This window comes from Lathyrus oleraceus, chromosome 6 (genome assembly GCF_024323335.1).
Source record: "Lathyrus oleraceus cultivar Zhongwan6 chromosome 6, CAAS_Psat_ZW6_1.0, whole genome shotgun sequence".
Lineage (NCBI taxonomy): Eukaryota > Viridiplantae > Streptophyta > Magnoliopsida > Fabales > Fabaceae > Lathyrus > Lathyrus oleraceus.
In genome coordinates, this window is record NC_066584.1 from 315166803 (window position 1) to 315192552 (window position 25750).

Here is a 25750-nt window from a genome sequence, read left to right on the forward strand (position 1 = left end):
TTCATCTTGTGTTAAAAAACTCTAAATTATTGTGGAGAAACTTTTTATAATATTCTAAACATAATTCATTCAAAAATTTAAAAGTTAAAGGATAAGTAAAAGCGTTCCATTTCAGTATAGACGAGAACTACACTTGTAAAGTAATTTTGAAAGGAATAAATATTGAAGAAATTTACATGGACTAAAAACAAAATGTTTAAATTTTAGAGATTAAAGGAAGTGCAATCTAAGTGTAAACTAATTTTACACTATCATCCACTAGAATTATAACGTTCTGTCATGTCATGTCAGTATTTTAAAATTAAATGTGTGATTTGATGGAATATACATCTCTGATTGATTGATTGAAGGTATAAAAATATTTTGATGGAATATACATCTCTGATTGATTGATGGTATAAAAATATTTTACAGTGTCAGTGTATATTCTTTTTTTCTCTAAATTTTATAGGAATTAAAAATATATTTAAATCAAAATAAAATTAGGGAATGATATTAATGAAAATTTAAATTAAGGTTTATGCTACTTAAACAATAAGAATGACTCATAAATAAGCAACTAATCGGCTAGAACAAGGTGAGAATAGCTTTGGATTCGATTTTTCATATAACCACCAAAAAGAAGAAAGAAAGATAGGACATTGAACTTTTGCAAGAATTAATTCAGGGTCAATACAAATGGGATATTCGTGTTTGTAGTTCTCTCCAAGGTTTTTTATTTTATCGGCATCATTTCTTTCATAATTAAGATTTGACAATGGTTTAAGAAATCCAAACTTAAAACACAAACCTTCTGGCTTCTGTAATAATTACATGAGAAAAGTTAAAGCCATTATTAAAGTTGCAGGATGTGAGATAAACGGAGTAAAGAAAATAAAAAGAACCTTGAATATTATTGTTACTAACTAGATATAAGTCCTACATTCATTAAAGATAGAGTCTAAAAAGAGTTAATATATTGGGACGCCCCTCACCTTAGAAAATGGTTTTGTAGGAATGTGTTAAACCGAGTTTTAATTCTAATATGGATATGGTATTAGAACCTATCAATCTATGAAGCACAATCTCCAACACAGACATCGAGATACGACACGGGCACTTTGACACCGATTATGTCAAAAACATAGAACCCGATACCATTACATATATGATAGTATTTATCATTAATTTATCCATCTATTATTAAAAAAGTTAAAAATATTATAATCAAAATTAATATCTTTAATTATGTATTGATAACATTACAGCTAGACACCAGGACACGACAAACCGATTACGTCAAATATAAGACACCGATACCGTTACACATATGATAGTATTTAACATTCATTTATCCATTTATTATTAAAAAAAAGTTAAGAATATCATAATCAAAATTAATATCTTTAATTGTGCATTGATAACATTGTTGCAATACACGTTTAAGCCTTTTAGATGTGTAAGAAATTTGTTAAAAAAATGTATAGGGTGTCTTAAAGCCAAAAACACAATTTTTTTTACACAACACATGTCTGAATTGTCCGGCACGTGTCGTGTAAGTGTCATACAGGTGTCAGACACTAATTCAAAGAGTGTCAAAACAAAGAAAAAACCATATTTTTGGGAGACACTTGTTTGACTTTTCCAATACTTGTAAGACGTTTACGACATGTGTCGTATGGGTGTTATACAAGTGTCGAACACTGCGAGACGCCTATTCTTAGAGGTGTCGGTCCTTCGTAGCTATCAATTCATTCAGATCACACGCCGTTTATATCCACGCACTAAGTCCAATAGTGTTGGCCGTGAGAGGTGAATTGGAAAAAATCCAAGTCTCACATTCATTAAAGATGGAGCCTCAAAAAAATTTATATAGAGGGGAACCCCTCAACTTACAATTCGGTTTTGTAGAGTTGAGTTAGACATAGAATTTATCTAAAAATAGAGTCCGAAAAATGTTTATATAGAGGGACGCCCTTCGCCGCTATTCTAAAATTTGGGTTGGGCCTAACTAGACCTTATAAACACTACACAATGAAAGTGTTGAGATTGCAATGAAGACAAATCAAATTCTACAATTTATGCGGAATTTCCAACACACACTCACGCTAGGGCCTCGATTAGTCTAAAGCCTGGACGATGCGGGAAGCCTAACAACATATCTAGGATAAGCTTTGATACCATCTTAGAATTTGCGTTGGGACTAACTCAATCTTGCAAAACGGACTTGTAAGGGTTGCCCAAATTTTATAAACACTATACATGTCATATCTCTGAGTAATGTAAGTCTAAATCCACCCTTCACACCCTACACAACCACAATTCCGGCGGCTAGGGGGGACTGCAATGAAGGTGGTATTTCCAACACACACCCGCGCTCAGGCGTTGATGAGCCTAAAGTGCGGACGATGCGGGAAGCCCAACAACAGATCTAAGATAAGCTCTGATACCATCTTAGAATTGACAATTTCTTTTCCCACCCATACACTTTCTCACAAACCCTTGGTGAAAACCCAAAAATGACCTCAATTTTCGGAGATGCATCTCCGAACGCACCAATTTCCCACAAAATTGAACTCAAACGAGTAAGACACACCTATTATACTTAATTTCGGAGATGCATCTCCATATACACCATATTTTTTTTATGAAAAAGGGTGTTTTCGGATATGCATATCCGTAAAGTGCGATCTTACGATTTTATATTTTATGATCTTGTTATCCCCTCTCGACCTTACAAAAATAATTGGATAGGATCTTCCGATCTTAACTACGGTTTTATATTTTATGATCTTACTATTCTCTCCTGATCTTATCTAAGATCTAGATCTTAACAACCTAATCTTGCAAAACCGGCGGGTGAGATAAGGATTGCCCAAGTTTTATAACCTCTACACATGTCATATTTAATGTAAGACTAAATTCACCCTTCTCACTCACAATGTTGTCAAATTGCGGCCATGGCAGCGCCATGATGGATTGCAGTTGCGGATTTTCAATATAGCATCATGGAAAAGCCATGGCGTTGCAGATTTTGCATTGTGGCGTCATGACGGCCGCCACAAATTTAACATGCATGGCGGTACGCCGGAATTGCATATTTTTTATAAAATTTTAAAATTCTTATTTGAATATTTTTTTTAGCGACAAGTGTACAGACCCAAAAGAATTATAATTGTTGTTAAATACTAATAACCACCATTAAATACCCTAATTAAATATTTATAGAACCAAAACTCTACCACCTTTTCATTCTCTCGACTTTTCTTCTCTCTCGGTCTCTCTTCTCTTCTCCTGTTTCTCCAGACTTTCCGTCTCCATCTCTCTTATCTTCTTACACAACTATAAGGTACTCTTCTTCTTCAGTTTTTTTTTCTCTTTTATTTTTTATTTCTCTTTTATTCCTTCCCACCACTCTCTTTTTTGGTTCTTCCTTTTTTTTCTTTCTCCTGCTCTGTTTTTTAGTGCTGTATTTATCTCTTTTTATGTGCTCTGTTTTTTATTTTATTTTCTACTTTGTGTAGTTTTAGACAATGCCTGAAAATCAGGAAACCTTCCTAACCTCTAGTGTTGGGAAACCTCCCTAACCTCTAGGGTTGCCGGTTCAAAGAGAAGTGATCCTAGATGAAAATATATAGATATAGTTAACAAAGATACAAACTCTACTCGCTGTATTTTTTTTTCCTTCACAAAATTGATTAATGGAGGAATAATAAGAGGCTAAGACCATCTAACGGAAGGAAGTGTAATGTTCAAGCTTGCACCAAATGTTCATACCAAATAACTTTAAAGATTATGTTGAAGTTAGAGAAGAAAACCAGAGATTTAATAATGTTTTATAGTTCTGTTTTATAATGTCTTTTATAAATGAAATATTTTGAGGTGTACTTAAGACCTGCAACATCTATTTTATTTACTTTATATATGAATTCTAGTTTCATTCCTATATGATTATGTTATCTAATTTTTATGACTTATGATTTTTTACTTTTTGGTGCTATTATTGTTCTTTGTGAGTATAAATAATGTTTTTTTTGTCCGTCATGCTTCCGCAATTTTCCGTTCCGCCGTCCGCCATATTATTATGGTGAAAATTTGGCTCGCCGCAATTTTCCGCAATCCGCCGTAGACAACACTAATCCGCCATAGACAACACTGCTCACCCAACACAACCACAATTTAGGCAGGCTCGGGGAACCGCAATGAAGGAGAAATTTCCTACAGATACATACACTCAATTCTAAATAAATAGAAAATCAAGAACAAATCACAATAAGAATATTAAGTAATATAAAATTCAATATTAAACTAAAACTACAAACTATTCTAAGAAATAACTTAAGATACTCTAGTATAATAAAAGACATTTTCTAATATTTTTACATTCCCCCAAACCAACTATCTATTATCAGAACCGCGACAAATTTTCACAAATTGCATCCAAACGAAATTGCAACAATATTGGTCAGATGTTGATATTTGCTTGAAACAACCATGTTAAGTGTGGTACATGTTACAAAGTTTTCTGGAACCGGTGTCGGCTACTCAACCTTGACAATGGTTGGACATCAGATATGTCATAAATGATTGGTGCCAACAATTCAATTTTGACATTGGTTAGATGAAGAGACTACCACTATTTAGTGTGCTGAGATCAATGTGTTAAAACAGAAACACTAAGACATGCTTCTGTAAAATCACACTGTTTTATTTAATACAAAAATAATTGCAGAAAAATAGGAACAGAACGTAGAGAGAAAAGACTGAAACAAACTCCTACTAATCCACTAAAATAGAACGTGCTCAGCACCTCCAAAAAGCACTAGGTTAATTTAAATCACTAACAGAAATCCTAAATTGTAGCTAGTACACTAACACATCAGATCCAACAATTTCTCCCTTTAAACTCAGTCCCACAAAACACTAGCTTCACAACTTCTTGACTTGTAAGATCACGTAAATAATGATACCTCACATCTATATGTTTTGTCCTCTTATGCATCACTGGATTTTTTGAGAGTTTAATGGAGGAACTATTATCGCATAAGATCTCGAAGCACTGACAAGGCTTGGTGCTGAACTGTTGAAGAATTCCTTTCACCCAAACACAGTGGCAAGCACAGGATGTTGCAGCTACATACTCAGCTTCGGTCGAGGATAAAGTGACTATAGCTTGTTTTCGTGAACTCCAACACACAGCTGTTTTTCCTGTCGTCTATATCTCCGGCATAATCGCTATCAGTATATACCTTTGGTATTGAGTCAGATTCCCGCTTATAGAAGAGACCAAAATCCAGAGTGCCCCTTAAGTACCTTAAAGCCCTCTTAGCAATCTGCATATGATCTTCTCTAGGTTTGGCCATGAAACGAGATATTAAGCATACCACATACATCATATCAGGTCTGGTGACTGTTAAATACATAAGGCAACCCACGAGTTGCTTGTTTGTAGTAGCATCCACATCTTTGCCTTCTCCTTCAATTGAGAGTTTGGTCCCTGGTACTATAGGATTTTTGACAGGATTGCAGTTCCACATTCTGAATCTTTCAAGCACTTCCTTAGCATACTTCTTCTGACATAGATGGATTCCCTTCATGCTTTGATGTACTTCAACACCAAGAAAGAAACTCATCCTCCCTAGATCAGTCATCTCGAATTCTTGTTTCATTGATTGCTTAACCTCTTCACACATCACATCATCATTCCCAACAAAAATTAAATCATCTACATAAAGGCTTACCATAAGCAATTTTTCTCCAACACTCTTGCTGAATAAAGTGTGATCATGGCTTCTTTGCCCCTTATGTCTGAAATAACTTTCAATTCGACTAAACCATGCTCTAGGAGCCTGTTTTAGGCCGTAAAGAGCTTTGTTAAGTCGATAAACTTTGTCTTCCTCACCTTTCTTGACAAATCCTTCTGGTTGATCCACATACACAACTTCCTTTAGCTCCCCGTACAAGAAAGCACTCTTTACATCCAACTGATACACTGTCCATCCTTTTTGTGCAGCAACATCGAACATAATTCTTATAGTGTCCCATCGAGCAACTGGAGCAAAAACTTCATCATAATCGATCCCTTCCTTTTGAGCATACCCTTTTACAACCAGCCTCGCCTTGTATTTATCGACCTGTCCATCCTCATTTAGTTTTGTTTTGAAAACCCATTTGACCCCTATAGTTTTTGCTCGAGCCGGTAGAACCACAAGCTCCCAAGTATTGTTCTTCTCGATAGCTTGTAATTCATGCTTCATTGCCTCTATCCATTTTTCTTCTTTGGCCGCTTCTACAAAATTTGGAGGATCATTGTGAGAAGAAAACAACACCATACCTGCGCCTATTTCTTCTTTCGAAAATTCTACTCCACTCTCATAGTCATGCATCCACGCGGGTCTTCTTCTGTTTCTTCTTTGAGGCATTTTTGGATCAAAATCTGGTGCATCAGAATTTTCAGAATCTGGCTCAGCTGTTGCAGGCTGTTTTTCTTGTTGTTCTTCGCGGTCAGCCTCCACCTCTTCTTCGTGTTCTCCCTTAGTTGTTCTTCCTTCATCATTGCAAGCCAGAATATCAGATTTTGACTCGGTTTCCGCTGTTTTCCAGTCCCATTTCCCTTCCTCTTCAAATATAACATCTCGACTGATGACTATTTTATTTGATATTGGATCAAATAGTCGATACGCCTTTGATTCCTCGTTGATCCCGAGCAGAATGCATTTGTGACTTTTATTATCAAGTTGTATCCTATGTTGTTCAGGGATGTGTACATGACCAATGCAGCCAAACACCCTAAAATGATCAACACTTGGTTTGACCCCACTCCAACACTCTTCTGGCACCATGTCATTTACAACACTTGTCAGACTTCTATTTAGCACATGCGATGTCCATCTTGCAGCTTCAGGTCAAAATTTCTTTGGCATTTCTTTCTCTGTGAGCAAACATCGAACCATATTCATTATGGTGCGATTTCTTCTTTCAGCTACTCCATTTTGTTGTGGAGTGTAGGCAGCGGTTAATTGTCGTCTAATCCCATGTTCCTCGCAGAATTGGTTGAAGGAGTTTGAGGTGAATTCTCCTCCCTTATCCGTCCTTAAACAGCATATATACTTTCCTACTTCTTTTTCGACACGACTTTTGAACCTTTTAAACATGTTAAAAGTTTCACCTTTTTCTATAAGAAAGTATATCCAAGTCTTGCGGGAAAAATCATTAATAAGAACTAACATGTACCTTTTACCACTATGAGATGTAGGAGATATAGGACCGCATAAATCTGCATGAATTAGTTGGAGTTGTTCTGAGGCTCTCCACTTGCTCCTTTTTGATATAATCTCTCGATGTTGCTTCCCAACATTACAAACTTCACATACCCCGTCCGCACTTTTGAGTTGTGGTAACCCTTTGACCATTCCTTTATACTGCATGGTGTGAATGGCTTTGTTGTTTAAATGCCCATAGCGCTTGTGACTTCCCCTCCTTCTACCTTCACGCACTTGCTCGAGAGAGGTTTCCTAAATGCAAACACAATGAACAGTCGATTCGCAGTCATTCTAGTGTTCATAATTAGGCCTCTTTGAGGATGGTAAACTTTGCACATCCCTCCTTTAATACGAATGTCTACTCCCTTCTCTTGTAGTTGCCCAATGTTTAAAAGGTTGCTGGATAATTCTGGAACAAAGAAAACATCAGATATCAATTGAGTTATGCCCTCAACTTCAAATCTGATATTTCCTTTTCACATAACAACCAATTTTGAGTTATTTCCCAATTTTACGGTGTGCCTGAAGCTCTCATTTATTTCACAGAACCAACCTTTGTTACCTGTCATGTGGTTTGAACAACCAGAATCAAGAAACCAAACTCCCTTGTGTCCATCACCTTCAACTTCTGCTAGTGTCATCAGCAATAACTCTTCACTATCATCAAATTCAACATAGTTTGCTTCCCTTCTCATACTCGGACACTCATATTGGAAGTGTCCCAGCTTGTGACACTTGAAGCATTCAATAGTAGTCTTGTCGTAACCTGGCCTGGTTCTTCCTCTCCCTCTTGAGTTGTTACTGCCTCCTCTTGGATAGTTGTTCCTTCCTCTACCACACCCAAAGTAAGAGTCATGCTCTACCTTTAGAACCTGCTCTTCACTTTTCTTATGGCACACCTTCTGCTCGTGTACCAGTAACAAGCTCTGTAGCTCATCAATCATAAGTTGGTCGATGTCCTTAGATACTTCAATCGAACACACAACAAAGTTGAAATTCTCTGTTAATGATCGAAGTATCTTTTCGATGATTTTAACGTCTCCCATATCTTCTCCACAATTTCTCATATCATTTGCAATAACCATTACTCTTCCGAAGTAATCAGTTACCGATTCTCCCATCTTCATCTCCAATGTTTCGAAAGTCCTTCGAAACACCTGCAGTTGGGCACGCTTCACTCGTGCACTTCCCTGGTACTTGGTTTTCATTGACTGAAACAAACTCCTACTAACCCACTAAAATAGAACGTGCTCAGCACCTCCTAAAAGCACTAGGTTAATTTAAATCACTAAAAGAAATCCTAAATTGTAGCTAGTACACTAACACATAAGATCCAACACAATGGCTAGAGAGCGTACCATTAGAGATAAAATTGAGATGGGGTAGAAAGCACAGTGAAAAGAGTGTAAAATTGAGATGAGGTAGAAAGCACACTGAAAAGAGTGACTTTAACATATGATCAATTAACAATTTGAAACTTACTGCAAGACTTGACATGTGACTCCCTACCCGACATCGATGATGCTAACAAACAACCTCAAACAAAAAGATCCAAGAAACCGAACCAGAAAAAATACACTAACAAGACGGATACCAAGCACCAAGAAACGTACAAAATGTATGCATAGTGTGCAAAATGCACAAAAACAAGTTTGGAATATAACAATAGTACTTTTTCTTTTTCGAGCAAACTTCAAAACCCTATTTTATTTTTCAATTTGGGTTGTGGGTGTCCAAGTCTAGTCACAAAACCCTAGCCATCATACTCTCAAATGTAGTTGTCCCATTAAATGTCCAACGAACACGGCCTTACGTGTCACGACAACTCCACCATCAGATTTTTCGGAACCCCTTCTTTTCCTGGCTCAGTTGGAACGACTATCAGTCTCTGGATTCCACATTTAAGGCGTGTTTCTGAGGTTTCTTTGCTTTTTTATGATTTTTTTATAGTTGTGAATGCGTTCTGGTGGATTTTCTATCGTGTTTTGGTATTTTGTCGCTGATTGCATCCAAACGTCTATTGCTTCAGTATTTTAGGTCCTTGGTCACGATATTTTCCGTCCGTTGTGCATATTTGGACACTGCTCTTTTGAAGTGTTTTTAAGTGTTTCAATATGTCTTGTTAGTGCATTTCTCTCTGGTCCAATTTTGCACATCTTTTAATTTGAGGTTGTTTATTAGCAATATTTATGTCGGGTATGTGGTCATATGTTAAGTCTTACACTCAGTTTCAAGTTGTTCGTTGATCATTTTTTCAAGTCACTGTTGTCACTGCACATTGCCATTGGTCATTGGTCATTGCAACAGTATCTAATGGAAGGCTTTCACTCATTGGTCTCAGCACACTCTCAATAATCTAAGTTGTCCAACTATCGTCAATGTTGATTCACCAGTACTAATCACACTTAAGTTTGTTATTTCAAAAAAATGACAACATCTAACCCAATACCATTACAACTTTGTTTGGATGCACTTCGTGAAAGTTCATTATGGTTTTGATATATCTGATCTTTTTTTTTAAGTGTCATTTTTTTATTTTTTACCTATACTAAGAAAGTTAATCATTATTATTACTTTTCAAACAATAATTTTCCTTTGACCTAAATACCTTCAATTATTTATTACATTCATTTTATTTTTTTTCCCTACGTAATAATTATCTAGGTGTAATTTTGACAAAAATCCAGTTAATAGTACCTTGAATTTAGCAGGTGACAATTAAAAAGGAACAATTTTTTTTCAAGAAATGGGGGAGGGAGTAAGTTTTAGTTTGAGAGGGAGTTATGGCAGTAATTTATCTCAAGCAATTCAAATCATCTCATAGCATTAAGAAAAGAATTGCAGGACAAACATTGAAGAAGAAACAGCACTAATATCACAACATGATGTCATGATAAGTCAAAGGAGAGAGAAAATGTATCAAAAACCGATAAACACGGACTGTTTGAACTGGAACCCATGTTACCATGGTGCGAAATGGAAAACTGGTGACAGGTCTAGAACCGAGATGGAAAATTGATCCAGGCCTCTGAAGATACTCGTCGGAAGAACACCAAACGTGCCTGAATGCACGTCTGTGACGGAGTGTGGATTGAACGCAGGGCTGTTGGAAGCGTGTGCGCACGTATGGGAAAGTTTCTAGACCTAAAATTTTCTGGGCTGCGTAGATTAAAAGATCTGCAAAAAAAAATCGATGGTGGCAACGGCAGTGATAGTTGCTGAAAGTGATGGCAGCTAGAAAAGGGGAAACTATTGTTATATTCCCAAAAAATAAAGAAAGGAGGGTTCAAAAAATACAAGGATACAAATTTAAGAGTGGTCTCAAATTTTCAGGAACATGGCAGCCAATTAGTGGGGTTGAGTTCCTCTCCATTTTCCTAAAGAAATGAAGATGTCCATTACTCTGAAATTGAAATTGATCTTTGTAATAGGTAGAATATTTGGTTTTAGTCCCTCCAATATTAGTGACATAAAGACTAAAATTAAATAGTTTGCATATTACGGACACTAATTTTTAACCAATCCAAAGATATACTTTATACTATAAGATTACAAACTATCCTAGGAAATAACTAAATATACTCTAATATAATATTATAGATATTTTTTAATATTTTTAAATATTTTTTAATATTTTCTTTTCGAAATGGCAATTGTATAAGAGATCAAAACAACAACCTTCCCAGTTATATCTATCTAAAGAAAAGATATATCTTACCCTTAAACCTTTTTCCTGTTGGAGACACCTAGTACGTTCCTTTACTTGTTTTTGAAGCTTACTCTTTGCTTCTAGAAGTGCACCAGAATGTGTTGCAGCCTAAAGCAAATGGAAACAGCTGTCAACTTAGATGAAATAAAAAAAAAAAAAGGAAATGATATAATGAAAAATGAAAAATGAAAAATGAAAATAACGTTCTTGCTACTTAAATAATAAGAATTATTCATTGATAGAGATAGAATAGATAGGGACTTATTAGTTTCAATGCCTAACAATACTGAGCTGGATTTAAATTGTTGCAGTTTGTTATAGCTTTCTCACTCTCTATGTATAGAGTGGTCATTGTATTACTATCATTATTATGAAATACAATGACAGACTTCTAATTGTCTTCTCTAACTGGATTATGAGTTTCTATCATGGTATCTAGAGCTTTCTTTTACGATCTAGCCAAATGCTTCTATGGATCCTCTGTTTTCGTCTTTGCAAGTGAAGCTTTCACACTTGATCTCAGTAAAGCTTGATGACAAGAACTTCCAGCAGTGGAAGCAACAGATCGACGGTGTTGTTCGTGGTCATTGCCTGCAACGGTTTGTCACCGTGCCGATGATTCCTCAAAGGTCACCGTCCGATTCTGATTCAGCATTTCACGGTGCGAATTCTGCGTGTCTTGCTTGGGAACAACAAGACGCACTCATCTGCACGTGGCTTCTATCCACCATCTCAGATTCGCTTCTACCAAAGCTTATGGATTGCAAGCATTCATGGCAAGTCTGGAAGGAAGTTCATCGTTATTTTAATACGCTTCTCTCCACCAAAGCACTACAGTTACGATCGGAATTGCGTTGTCTCACGAAAGGAGCGCTTACGATTGCAGAACTCATGGTTCGAGTTCGTGAAATCAGTGAGTCACTGATTTCGATTGGAGATCCTCTTCCCCTTCGTAACCTAATTGAAATCGTCCTCGACGCGCTTCCAGAAGAATACGATTCCATTGTTGCAGTTGTTAACAGCAAAGAAGAACTCGGTTTCTTGATGAGTTGGAGTCGTCGCTTCTTGCGCATGAATCGCGATTGGAGAAGTATCGTAAAGCTGTCACCACTGAGCCAACAACTGTGAATCTCACACAGGTAGCGCCACCGTCTACGATGGTCACCACTGATCCTTCTGTCACTGGAGCGTTTCCTCAAGGTACGAGTCACGTGACGGCCAATGCTGAGAATCATGGCTATAGCGCGCATGGAGGTCGTTCTGGTCGTGGAGGTGGCCGGTATGGCCGTGGCGGTGGTCGTTTTGGTAAAATGCAATGTCGAATTTGTCATAAATCTGAACATGATGCTTCTATCGCTACCACCGTTATTCCAACTTTACTGGCACTATGTATCCACCTCAGAGAGCTTCCTATAATCCTTTTTTAATGCCTGCACGCCCTACGTATCAACCTTCCTTTGGTTATAGCGCTCCCAGAGCCACTCCTCCTAGGGCTTCTGCACCACAAGCTTTCTTTGCAGGTTCTGAAGCTAATTTCAACAATCAATGATGGTATCCAGATTCAGGTGCTTCTCACCATGTTACTCCCGATGCCTCAAATTTGTCTGGCTACATTTCTTTGCCTAGATCTGAGCAGGTCTTTATGGGAAACGACCAAGATTTGTCTATTAACTTTGTTGGTTCCATGTTCTTCCCTTTACCAAACTATCCTAACATGTCTCTCATCCTTCAAAATCTTTTACTCGTGCCTCACATCACCAAAAACCTAATTAGTGTAAGCAAATTTGCTCAAGATAACTGTTGGAAAATATATTATTTCCGATTTTATTATTGTCTTTAATACTACCTTTATTTTTCTTTATTCTCAATTAAGGAAAAAATAAATTGTAATAATTGTATCTTCACTATATAAACCAGCTAAGGCTGACGAATAAAAGATAACAGCTTTTACCAATTTTTTCTAATATGGTATCAAGAGCACTGGGTTAGGGGTTACCGTAAAAGCTTTCCTCAACCTATTTTTGTTGGGTTAGGGGTTACCATAAAATTTTCCTGAACATATTTTTTGTTCGACCCAATTCACATACTCTGTTAACCTCATATGGCAAATGACAACAACATGTGGCCTCCCAATCACAAGCCTACACTGGATCCAACCATGGCGACCAATCACAATCTGATTCGGGCAGTAGCCATGGAAATGGCGGTGACCGCGGAAACAGTGTACATGAGGAACCGCCGGTGGTCATAAACAATAGCAATAATGGCGACCAACAACAATCTGATTCGGGCTTCGACCGTGGAAACGGTGTACATGAGGAACCGCCGATGGTCATAAACAATGGCAATAATGACGACAACAATGAAAACAGGAACAACATTGTTTTTGGTGACAGATATTCCAACATAGGCGGTAATGATCAAGAGGGTTCCTCATACTCCCTCAAGGTCAATATCCCTAAAATGAATGAGAATAACTACAATGAATGAACTCAAATCGTTCGATTGGTATTGGATAACAAAGAAAAAATTGATTTCTTAACAAGAGCATTAGCTGAACTGGCAAAAGGAGACCCTCGTTACAAACAATGGAAGTCGGAAAACTCCTTGATTATTGTGTGGCTGGTAAGCTCTATGGAAACTGGAATAGGTAAGCCTTACATGTTTTTACCTTCCGCAAAGGATGTTTGGGAAGCTGTTAAGGAAACATACTCTGATATTCAAAACTCCTTTCAAATTTTTGGTTTAAAATCAAAGTTATGGCATGCGAAACAAGGTGACAGGAGTGTAACTGCTTATTACAATGAACTGTTAACACTGTGGCAAGAGTTAGATCTCTGTTATGATGACAATTGGAGGTGTACAGAAGACAATGTTTTGTTTCTCAAGAGGCAAGAAAATGATCGTGTATTCATGTTTTTCGCTGGGCTCAATAAAGACCTTGATGAGGTAAGAGGTAGAGTTTTAGGAAAAGTACCATTGCCAACTCTTCGTGAAATTTTTGCAAAAATAAGAAGGGAAGAGGCACGACAAGGAATTATGATGGGTAAGACACAACGAAATTCTGAATCTGAAGGCTCAACTCTGGCTATTAGGAACCTAGACGAGGGAAGAAGGTCAGACAAAGTTCCTTGGGTGATCACTGCAAGCGCAAATGGCATACACGTGAAACTTGTTGGAAGCTCAAAGGCAAACCTCCTAACTGGAAGAAGAAAAGTGGTCGTGCATTTCATACTAGTAATTCTGATCAAGGGCAGCAACCTCCTCCGTCTCAGTTTCCATTCACTACGGAGCAACTAGACAAACTGTACAAACTCCTTGAGTCTTCAACCCCTTCTTGCTCTATAACAACATAAGGTAATTCTGCATTTCTTAGTGTCAATCCCAGTCATACTTAGATAGTAGATTCAGGAGCCTCCGATCACATGACAGGTGAATCTACTTTGTTCTCTTTATATAGTCCATGTGCAAGTAATCAAAAAATAAAAATTGCAAATGGCTCTTTTTCAGCCATTGCAGGTAAAGGGTCAGTTGTGTTGTCTCAAATGTTAACTCTTAAAAATGTCCTTCATGTTCCAAATTTGTCTTGTAATTTAATATCCGTGAGTAAATTAGCCCAAGATATAAATTGTCAAACTAATTTTTTCTGATCTCACTGTGTCTTTTAGGATTTGAACTCGAGGAAGATGATTGGCAGTGCTAAGGAGAGTGGAGGACTCTACTACCTTGAAATTGGATCTGCATCACAACTACCTTCAAAAACAATAAGTTCCTGCTTTGAGTCTTTTTCTGTTTTGAATAATAAAGATGACAACATTATGGTATGGCATTTAAGATTAGGTCATCCTAGTTTTTGTTACTTAAAACACTTGTTTCCTAAGATATTTCACAATAAAAACTTTTCTTCGTTTAAATGTGAAACATGTGAATTTGCAAAGCATCATCGTTCCCAGTTTTCAATACAACCTTATAAATCATCAAAATCTTTTTCTATTATACACAGTGATGTTTGGGGCCCTAACCGTACAAGTACACTCTCTCTCAAAAAATGGTTTATCACATTTATAGACGACCATACAAGTGTATGTTGGGTGTACTTGTTAAAGGGGAAATCAGATGTTTGTCAGGCTGTAAAGAATTTTGTTTTAATGGTGCAGAACCAATTTCAAACAAATATCCAAATCTTTAGAAGTGATAATTGCAAAGAATATTTTAACACTATCCTGGATGATTTTTTTTCTAAAAAATGGGATTGTACATCAAAGTTCATGTCCTAATACTCCTCAACAAAATGAAGTGGCCGAAAGGAAAAATAGAAATTTACTAGAGGTTGCTAGAGCTCTACTTTTTTCAAATAAAGTACCAAATTATTTGTGGGGCGAAGCTGTTTTAACAGCTGCGTATTTAATTAACAGAATGCCCTCCAAAATTCTCAAATTTCAAACTTCTATTAACGTCTTCAAAGAATGTTTTCCTAGTACTCGTGTTTTAATTGATTTGACTTTAAAAATCTTTGGTTGCACAACCTTTGTTCATGAACATAAAAATGTTGGAAAACTTGAGCCACGTGCTATAAAATGTGTCTTTGTTGGATACTCCCCAACCCAAAAAGGATATAAATGTTTTGATCCAAAAAATAAGAAAATGTTTGTCACTATGGATGTTACGTTCTTTGAAAATAAACCTTTTTTTGATGACACTCATCTTTAAGGGGGGGAGATAAACAAAGACTCGTTTCAAATTGAGGACATGAGTTTTTTGAATAACTTATCTTTACTAATATCACAAAATTCTAAGTTTTTTACACCTGCACCAACAGAAAATGACCGCGATTCTTTATCTGATCCTACTCCTGTCATGAGTAAGGAATCTTGTGAATCCGAGCCTACATTTTTTCTTGTAGAAAACAATGAGAATTCTGAAAACGATGATAATGATGATCTAATTGAAATGCCACAAAATAATGAGTCACTCCAACAAAACAAATTTGAATTAGGAAACGGGACTTGGAAAGGAAAGGTTTTTGTGAAAAAGCACCATAAAGGAAAGGACAAGTCCACATCTCAACACTGCCAGAAATCTGAATCGGGGAATGATCAATTTCCTAACAAAAGAAAAGGTAAGTCTATCTCTGTTTCTGAGAGTCGTATTTTGTATCCTGATATAGATGATCCTGTTGCCAAAGGCTTTACTCAGACCTATGGTATAGATTACTCAGAGACATTTACTGTGAAGTATAATTCAGATGGGTCAATTGAAAGGTACAAGGCTCGCTTGGTGGCTAAAGGCTTTACTCAAACCTATGGTATAGATTACTCAAAGGCATTTGCTCCTGTTGCAAAATTGAACACTGTCAGAATTCTTTTGTCTCTTGTTGCTAACATGGATTGGCCTTTGCACCAGTTAGATGTTAAGAATGTCTTTCTTAATGGCGATCTAGAAGAAAAAATATATATGGATATTCCTCCTGGCTTTGAAAACAAATTTGGATCAAATGTGTGCAAATTAAATAATCTTTGTATGGATTAAAGCAGTCCCCTAGAGCTTGGTTTGAAAAATTCACTCAGTCCATGAAGAAACAAGGGTACATTCAAGGACAAGCTGACCACACCTTGTTCACAAAATTCTCCCACGATGGGAAAGTTGATGTCTTGATTGTTTATGTTGATGATATTGTCCTTACTGGAGACGATACAGTGGAAATGGCAAGAGTAAAAGAGAAATTGGCAGTAGACTTTGAAATCAAGGATCTGGGATTCATGAGATATTTTCTAGGTATGGAGGTTGCTCGGTCAAAAAATGGTATTGTGGTTTCACAACAGAAATACATTATAGATTTGTTGAAAGAAACAGGAATGAGTAGATGTCGTCCTGCAGATACCCCTATGGATCCTAATGCTAAACTTTGAGGATAAAGTAATGTTTCTGTTGATAACGGGAGATATCAGAGATTGGTTGGGAAACTGATTTATTTGTCACACACCCGACCTGATATTGCTTTCTCAGTTAGTGTAGTGAGTCAGTTTATGCATTCTCCTTTCGAGGAACATCTTGAGGCAGTATATAGGATACTGAGATATTTGAAGGGAAATCCTATAAAAGGATTATTTTTTAAGAAGACTAGTGAAAAAAATGTGTCTATCTTCACCGATGCCGATTGGGCAAGTTCAGTCATAGATAGAAGATCAACATCTAGATATTGTACCTACGTTTGGGGTAATCTTGCGACATGGAGGAGCAAGAAACAAGGAGTTGTAGCAAGGAGTAGTGCAGAGGCCGAGTTTAGAGCTATTCTCAAGGTATTTGTGAAGGATTGTGGATCCTTAGAGTCCTAGAAGAACTTAAGATGAAAATTGAGCTTACATTGAAATTGTACTCTGACAGTAAAGCTGCTATTAGCATAGCTCATAATCCACTTCAACATGACAGAACCAAGCATATCGAGATTGATCGACACTTCATAAAGGAGAAGTTAGATGCGGGAATCATATGTCTACCCTTCGTGACTTCAAGTCAACAAACTGCGGATATCCTGACCAAAAGTTTGGCAAGGCCTACTTTTGAGTATTTGATAGACAAGTTGGGCATGATAGATATCTATGCACCAACTTGAGGGGGGTGTTGAAAAATATATTATTTCCGATTTTATTATTGTCTTTAATACTACCTTTATTTTTCTTTATTCTCAATTAAGGAAAAAATAAATTGTAATAATTGTATCTTCATTATATAAACCAGCTAAGGCTGACGAATAAAACATAACAACTTTTACCAATTTTTTTCTAATAATAACAATGTTTTCTTTGAGTTTCACCCTAAATTTTGTGTTGTCAAATCACAGGCTTCTTCTTCTGAAGTTCTTCTTCGTGGTTTAGTGGGAGATGATGGCCTCTACAAGTTCCCCAATCCTGCCACTCAAGTATCCAAGTCTACTCCAAGTCTTAACACATGTCTAGCTCAATCTTCTTCTATGAATAATTGTAGTTGTACTTCTTTAGCACATAGTGATGATACTTCCAGTTATATGTTTACTTGTATTCCTTCATGTAATTCTGCCTTATTAAATAATAATACAATGAGCAATTTTCCCAATGCTTCCCAAATCAATGTTGTCACTCATAATACTGATTTATCTTCTCAGCATGTTGACAACTCTTCATCAATAGCCAACAATAAATATGTTCTGTGGCATTACCAGATTAGGGCACCCACATCACCATGCTCTTACTGAAATTTTAAAACTGTGTCACATACCTATCCCTCCAAAACCTCCTGTTGAACGGTGCATTGCATGCTGCTTAGGCAAATCCCATAGGCTGCCAACTTCCTTATCCACCACTATGTACACTCAGCCCTTTGAACTAGTGGTTTGTGACCTATGGGGACCAGCTCCCATGAAATCTTCAGGTGACTACACTTATTTCCTGATCTGTGTAGATGCCTTCTCTAGGTTTGTTTGGGTGTTTCCTCTTAGACTCAAATATGACACCTTAACTCAATTCACCCAATTTAAGAAAATGGTTGAACTTCAATTCAACTGTCAAATAAAAAGTGTTCAAAGTGATGGGGGAGGTGAGTTCAGGCCCTTTACTAAGTATCTCAATGAGTTGGGTATTATTCATAGGTTTACATACCCACACACACACACCATCAAAATGGTATTGTTGAACGCAAACATCGCCACATTGTTGAAACTAACCTGACCTGACCTTACTTGTTCAGTCTACCCTCCCATTAAAATTCTGGGATCATGCTTTTGTCACAGTTGCTTACCTTATTAACGGACTCCCTAGCCCCACACTTGACAATCACTCCCCTTACTCCAAATTACTTAACAAAACACCTAACTACTCCATTCTTAGAGTGTTTGGATGCTCTTGTTATCCTTTTCTTAGGCCCTATAACTCCCATAAATTGGACTATAGATCACAAGAACGTATATTTATTGGATATTCTACAACTCACAAGGGATACAAGTGTCTTGCATCTAATGGACACATTTACATCTCCAAAGATGTTTTGTTCCATGAGTCCAAATTCCATTACTCCACCATGTTCCCTACTACTTCTCAATCTACTCCCGCCTCCTCTTCCATTCCTACTGTATCTTCTTGGTCTATGTCATTTCTCTCCTCTATTCCTGGACCTCTACAGACTGTTAGTCTCTCATCTTCTTCTTCAGCCAATTCTCAACAATCCATTCCATCCAACATTGAACATGTGTCCCCACCCAGCTTTTTGCCATCTTCTGTGCCTTCTGGTCTGTCTACTACTCCTAACACTCCCAATTCATCCTCCCCTGCACTTATTACTTCTGATCCAGCAGAAGCCAACACCATATCTCCATCTTCACCCCAAAGTCTGTCTCTTGGTTCTAGCCGTACTTCTCCAATTACAAATCAACCTTTCATCAATCCCCTCAATGTTCATCCTATGCAAACTAGGGCCAAAAGAGGCATTACTCTACCTAGACTCAATCCCACCCTGAACCTTACTCATATGGAACCAACATCTGTTAGCCAAGCATTGGCTGCTCCCCACTGGTTTCAAGCAATGAAAGAAGAGTATCAGGGCACTTATGAGAAATCAGACCTGGACCTGGTTTTAAGCAATGAAAGAAGAGTATCAGGGCACTTATGGGAAATCAGACCTGGACATTGGTGGCATCATCTTATTCCAGAAAGCCCATAGGCTGCAAATTGGTTTTCGGGACAAAAGAAAATCCTGATGGCTCTATAAACAAGTACAAGGCCAGACTTATGGCCAAAGGTTTTCTTTAAAAGGCTGGATCTGATTTCACTGAAACATTTTCACCAGTAGTTAAGCCTGTTACAGTCAGGATTGTCTTAACTCTTGCAGTCACTAACAACTGGACTATTCAACAAATTGATGTTAACAATGCCTTTCTCAATGGCACTCTTGAGGAGGAAGTATTCATGCAGCAACCCCCTGGGTTTGAAAAAACTGATAAGTCTCTAGTATGCAAGTTAAATAAGGCTATCTATGGGTTAAAACAGGCTCCCAGGACCTAGTTTGACAAACTTAAGAGTGCCCTTCTTCAGCATGGGTTTCAGGCCAGCAGGTGTGATCCCAGTTTGTTTTTGCTTAATCAAGGCAACCTTCACATCATGCTTCTCGTCTATGTTGATGATATAACCATCACAGGCAACTCTGCATCCTTTATAGACTCTTTGATCAAGCACCTTAATGCTAAATTCTCTCTCAAGCAGTTGGGAAAACTAGATTATTTTCTAGGCATTGAAGTTACACACTTGCCTAATGGATCCTTACTTCTCTCCCAAACAAAGTATCTCACTGACTTATTGGCCAAAGTGAATATGTTAAATGCAAAAGGCATGCCCACTCCTATGATTTCCAGAAGTAGACTCTCAAAAGTGGGCTCTACTGCAATTGCTGACCCTACTCAGTTCAGATCTGTGGTTGGTGCTCTGCAATATGCAACATTAACTAGGCCTGAAATTTCTTTCTTTGTCAATAAGGTTTGCCAGTTTTTGTCAAATCCTTTGGAGGAACATTGGAAGGCAGTCAAGAGAATTTTAAGGTACTTGAGTGACACCATTCATCAAGGCCTCCTTATTCAGCCAACAACCTCTGCATTTACTAGGGTTCTGTGATGCTGACTGGGCATCAAACCCTGATGATAGAAGATCTACTTCAGGTGCATGTGTTTTTCTTAGTCCTAATGTGGTGTCATGGTGGTCTAAGAAGCAGCAGCTTGTGGCCAGATCTAGTGTAGAAGCAGAGTATCGTAGTATGGCTTAGCTGGCTGCATAACTGATATGGATTCAATCACTACTTAAGGAACTACATTGTCCTTTCCAAGTGCCTAAAATCTTGTGTGACAACTTGAGCACAATCACTCTTGCTCACAATCCTATTCTACACAACAGAACCAAGCATATGGAACTAGATATCTTTTTTTTTCGTGAGAAAGTTCTCAGCAAAAACCTGGTTGTGGCTCATGTTCCAGCTCAGGATCAGTGAGCTGGTGCACTGACTAAACCCCTATCTGCAGCAAAGTTCATTCTGTTGCGTGCAAAGCTAAGAGTGTTCAGTAAGAATGACTTGACAAGACCACCACTAGCTTCTAAGAGGGAATGATAGGGATAGAATAGATAGGGACTTATTCGTTTCAATGCCTAACAATGCTGAGCTGGATTTAGTTTGTTACAGTTTGTTAGTTTGTGTAGCTTTCCCACTCTATATATATAGAGTGGTCATTGTATTACTATCATTATGAAATACAATGACAGATTTCTAACTGTCTTCTCTAACTGCATTATGAGTTTCTTTCAGTCATAAATAAACAACTTGATCAATTAGAACAAGGTGAGGACAGTTTTAGATTAGATCCTTGATATAAGTTATAACCACCAAAAATAAGAACGAAAGATCAGGGTTAGAACTTATGTATGAATTAATTCAAGATCAATAGAAATGGGATATTAGTGTTTGTAGTTCTCTCCAAGGTTTTTTATTCTATCAGCATCACTTCTTTCACAATTGAGATTTGACAATGGTTTAAACAATCCAAATTAAAAATACAAATCTTTTGGCTTTTGTAATCACATAAGAGAAGTTAAAGCCATTTTCAAATTTTCAGATCAGAAGACTATTTTATTCTGTTCTTTCCTTCCAAAATGATAAAATTTGAATGTAATTTTACATCATAAGCATAACTGTATTATTAAAAAAAAATCATTAGATAGCATCTTTCACTTATTGTGCCAGAAGTTATGCAGGTTGAGTACAATACATATTCGGTCATATATTTCTGAAAGATCTACTTTTCTTTAAGGTTCTACTTAATGTATAAGAATCATGGTAAACATAGAAATATACCATTTTCAGTTTCCTAAGTTCTCCCATAGCTAAACGTCCTCTCCATCTACATTGTGTAACTATTGAGCCTTTCTTGAGCCTCTTATAATATAAGGCCGCTTTGTGGCACCGCCACCGAGCCTGCATTTTATTGGGAGAGAGAATTTGAAATAATGAACACTACTGGAATCTAAATTAGTTCTTAACCAGAACCTGAATAATGATGGAAGCTTTGGTCTGTATCCCAAATCTGAACTCCTTGCGGGCAGCAATGGCTCTTAAAGCTGTTTGCATAGTAACTACTGACATATGAAGTTCTTTATATGCCTTCCTAGCTTCATAACTGCGTATGTTCTTTTGAATTTTCACAGCAGCAGCTTCCCTTCTCATTTTCTCAAAGAGTTTGAATGCTAGTCTTCCTACAAAAAAGTAAGTTGTGCATATTAAATTATATTATGTAGAGAAGGGAGAATGATTCACTGAGCTACACTGTTCTAATTAGACGTCTATGCTTTTAGAAAATCTATCCTCAGAAATGAATTAGGCTGTTTCACTTTTAAAATATCTGACCTCTCCACCAAGCCTGCAAATATATGGTCTTCTTTTGCAATGCAAGATAATGTTTCCGAGTTTGATGGGTCCGTATGTTCTGTTGGATAACTTTTGCTGCATTACCAAGTACTTGAGCTCTCCGAGCATCTAGTTCCGCCATCTGACCAGCTCTCAAGAATACCTTTGTTTTTCCAATCTACAACATTGGACAGCCAGTCGAACAAATTATGTGAACGTGAGAGTCAGGAATAAATATTATACACAGATGCATGTTATAAGACTACAAGATCCCTGTTGATATTTGTAGCTGAATCTAAAAAAGGTATTATAAATGAATGCTACAATGAGCATGAGTTATAGTTGTTGCTAAGGTGTTAAGAGCTTTATAATAAAACTATGCACTAGAACACAAAATCATTAATTATTCTGCTGAAACATTTCAAATTACCTGATATCCTTTAAGCCCTGTCTTTTCCAAAATCTTTTGGCAAACATTCTTTTCTTCACAGCTGCTCATAAGTGAAATAACTTGACAAATTAGAGTATGCCCAAGTTTGGCCCAAAATATTTGGTATGTCAAATCAAACTTACTTCCTGCCGGGCATAGAATATATACTAAAACAGTACGTACTTGGCTTCCGTGGCCTCCGGGGCAAAGAGACCAAATCTGTTCGCAAATTCAACGAAAGCGCGGCGTGTAGGGTATCCAGCACAACTGATCCTGATAGCCTCCAACACACCCTATAGGGGAAAGACTTAGGGACAGCTGAACAAGGGTAAAATACTTGCATAAACTACAGTTTTGTATGAACCACTATCTCTAAAGCATGGACACCTATGGGATTATGCGTCTCGCCGTGTCAGACAAGTGTTCCAAAAAAACTTGCTTTCTTTGCTTTTGACACACCTAAGACACTTCTTGGGGACTTCTAATTCACTTTTACGAGAGTTAAGGATATGTCGAAGTAGTAATAAACAGTGAAGGGGTTAAAGACATTATATTTGGTTACATTATTTTTAACTTCCCAGAACAATTGATGGATGAATGAAGATGAAAAACTATCGTATTTTGTTTAAGAACTTTTTGGTAATGAAACAAATTACTCAATTTAGATGCACATGTATATTTTAATTCTCAAAATAGATCTTTTATAGATAATGTTCATATTTAAAAAAATATAGATAATGTCCTATATTTTATTAATTAACTGTGTCGACGTGTTTGTGTCGTGTCAGTTGTCTGTGTTGGAATCTGAGATTCAAAGATCACTATACAAAGAATAAAATATAGGTAGAACATAAAAGTATACTCACACCACATCGAAGTTGATGCCTAATGTTGATGTTCTCAAAAATTGCAGGCTTGTGGAGGTTGTTTGGTTTCACACATCTAATGTAATGGGGTTCTGTAGAACTTAATGTTTCCATTAGTTGCTGTAGTTGTAGCTGCACCATTCAAATTTTGTTAGCTTCCTGATAATAAAGACGCAGATAAATTTTTGTTGACAAGAGCTTGTATAAAATTTGTTAATTGTTACTTGAGGCAGACTCCACAAGTTTACCAGTGAAGTTTAGGAAAAGAAAGATACCTTAAAACCAGAACCTATTGAAGAGAATTTGGAAGATTTGGATGTCTCTTCAGGGAGTGGTGGAAAAAGGTCAGACACAAAAGGACATTTGGAAGCAATCAATAAATCTTGATGTTCAGGAACCACATAATCCTTGTTTTTGTCTAAAAACTGATCAGATTGGTATGTCACCTGCATATTTATGATGGTGAAAATGAATAAGCAGTAAAAGAAGTTGTAGCAACCAATTTGAAGAGAGCTAGTCATACCTCTCCAGCATAATGAGCAATGGTAAAATCTGTTTGCGAAAATTTTGGCTTAATAAAGCGCTTGTTATACTTAAATGTTTGATAAAGCTTGTTTGCAAACGTTTCATGTGTTGACTTTGGAAACATGCTGAAAGAAAAAGGAAATGTAGATTCAGTATGTTATGTGACAAGAAGCTTTAGATTCAACAAAAACACACAAATCTGGATCATGCCTAATTTAACCAACCTAAAGTAAAAAAGAAGAAAAGTTAAAACCATTTAGCGAGTAATTGAAAGGAAATAGATTTTGGAAAGTAACAATATTTTACCATGCTTCATCGAGAAGAGCAACGATTCCTCCGGGTTTCTGCAAAGGCAAAAAAATCAAGGTAAGGGAATAGTAAAAGAAGGGAGGAGAACAAAAGGAAAGAAAAGCCTCGCGAAGGATTTAAATTAGGCAATGAAATAAGCCAAAAATAATAACTTAGTGGAAGACTACTCAGAAATAGAGCTTGTGTTGTAAATATGTGATTGCTCTGATGTGGGGTAGAATTGAATGTGTAGTTATTTACCATATTTCCTAATTGGCGTTTATTTGAATCAGCCTATATACGTTTATATAAGAGGGCTCGAGCCTTTCTCCACTATGTCAGAGAACAGATCTGTTGATGTTTTAGTCTTGAGTTCTCTTAATGACAACTAGTATTATGCCTGAAGATATTTAGACACTTGACTCTTGTGTTGCTGATAAAATGACTTTGTTCGTCATATATCTCATCCTACTTAGAATTTGGGTTTGCCCTAACTCATCTCTACAAAACTAACTTGTAAGATGAGGATTCCCCCACTTATAAACACAACACAAGCCATATCTCTAAGCTATGTGGGACTAAATCTACCCTTTCAAACCCAACACAATGAAGGTGTTGGGGGCTGCAATGAAAGTAAGCCAAAATACCACAATTAAGACGACTAGGGACAGACCGCAATTAAGATGAAAATTCCAACAGTAAAGCAACATGTTACTATTATTAATGGATCTCGTTTCTCTCTTATTAGAGGTTACACTTTAATGATGTTCTACCAATTTCCAAACTAACATTTTTGTTTTTATATTCAAGCTTCTAAAACATTTAATCATTATTAGTCGCAATACTATTGGATTTTATGTTTATTGTGTTTTATTTTAATTCCTTAAATCACTTCTTAATTTGTGGAGTGTCTTTATGTACTCTCACGCATGAAAAGAACATATTTTCATTGGAATAAACATACTTGAAAATTCTAGAATACTTTAAACACTTACACAAGATGTAAAATAACCTTTTTATTCTTTTCAATCTCATTGTATGGAGGATGATTGGGCATTTGCCAATGAGCAGAGTAAGTTTTATTATCTACACCACATGGAGACCGGAGATGGTACCACCAAGAAGGTGTTATTGGAATGAGTTTTATTATCTACACCACACGGAGACCGGAGTTGGTACCAACAAGAAGGTGTTAACTTCCTGTCATCACACAAGCTGCGGTACTGGGACAATTTCTCAAATACTGTTTCAGCGTAGGTGTCATGTGCATCCTCTGTTG

The 25750-nt window shown here is 36.9% G+C and overlaps 1 protein-coding gene and 1 long non-coding RNA gene across 15 annotated transcripts in view; one reads left to right on the forward strand and one right to left on the reverse strand.

Annotated features, from left to right (window-relative positions):
* Positions 1-25750, reverse strand: part of LOC127098559 (myosin-9) — a 52513-nt gene that overhangs the window by 10385 nt on the left and 16378 nt on the right. For 13 of the 14 annotated variants that reach the window (XM_051037186.1, XM_051037184.1, XM_051037182.1 and 10 more), the window contains 10 exons: positions 24490-24527; positions 24182-24308; positions 23934-24104; positions 23659-23790; positions 22976-23085; positions 22793-22853; positions 22363-22540; positions 22006-22211; positions 21814-21933; positions 10960-11058 (listed from right to left, as the gene is read on the reverse strand). In XM_051037186.1, coding sequence (XP_050893143.1) covers positions 10960-11058; positions 21814-21933; positions 22006-22211; positions 22363-22540; positions 22793-22853; positions 22976-23085; positions 23659-23790; positions 23934-24104; positions 24182-24308; positions 24490-24527 — 1242 coding nt within the window. Of the gene's footprint in view, positions 1-10959; positions 11078-21813; positions 21934-22005; positions 22212-22362; positions 22541-22792; positions 22854-22975; positions 23086-23658; positions 23791-23933; positions 24105-24181; positions 24309-24489; positions 24528-25750 lie in introns of all 14 variants that reach the window. The other variant, XM_051037189.1, reaches the window with a different exon arrangement.
* LOC127098562 (uncharacterized) lies at positions 3212-3904 on the forward strand. The gene is made up of 2 exons (XR_007793377.1): positions 3212-3328; positions 3504-3904. It is a non-coding gene; the product is annotated as an uncharacterized LOC127098562 (long non-coding RNA).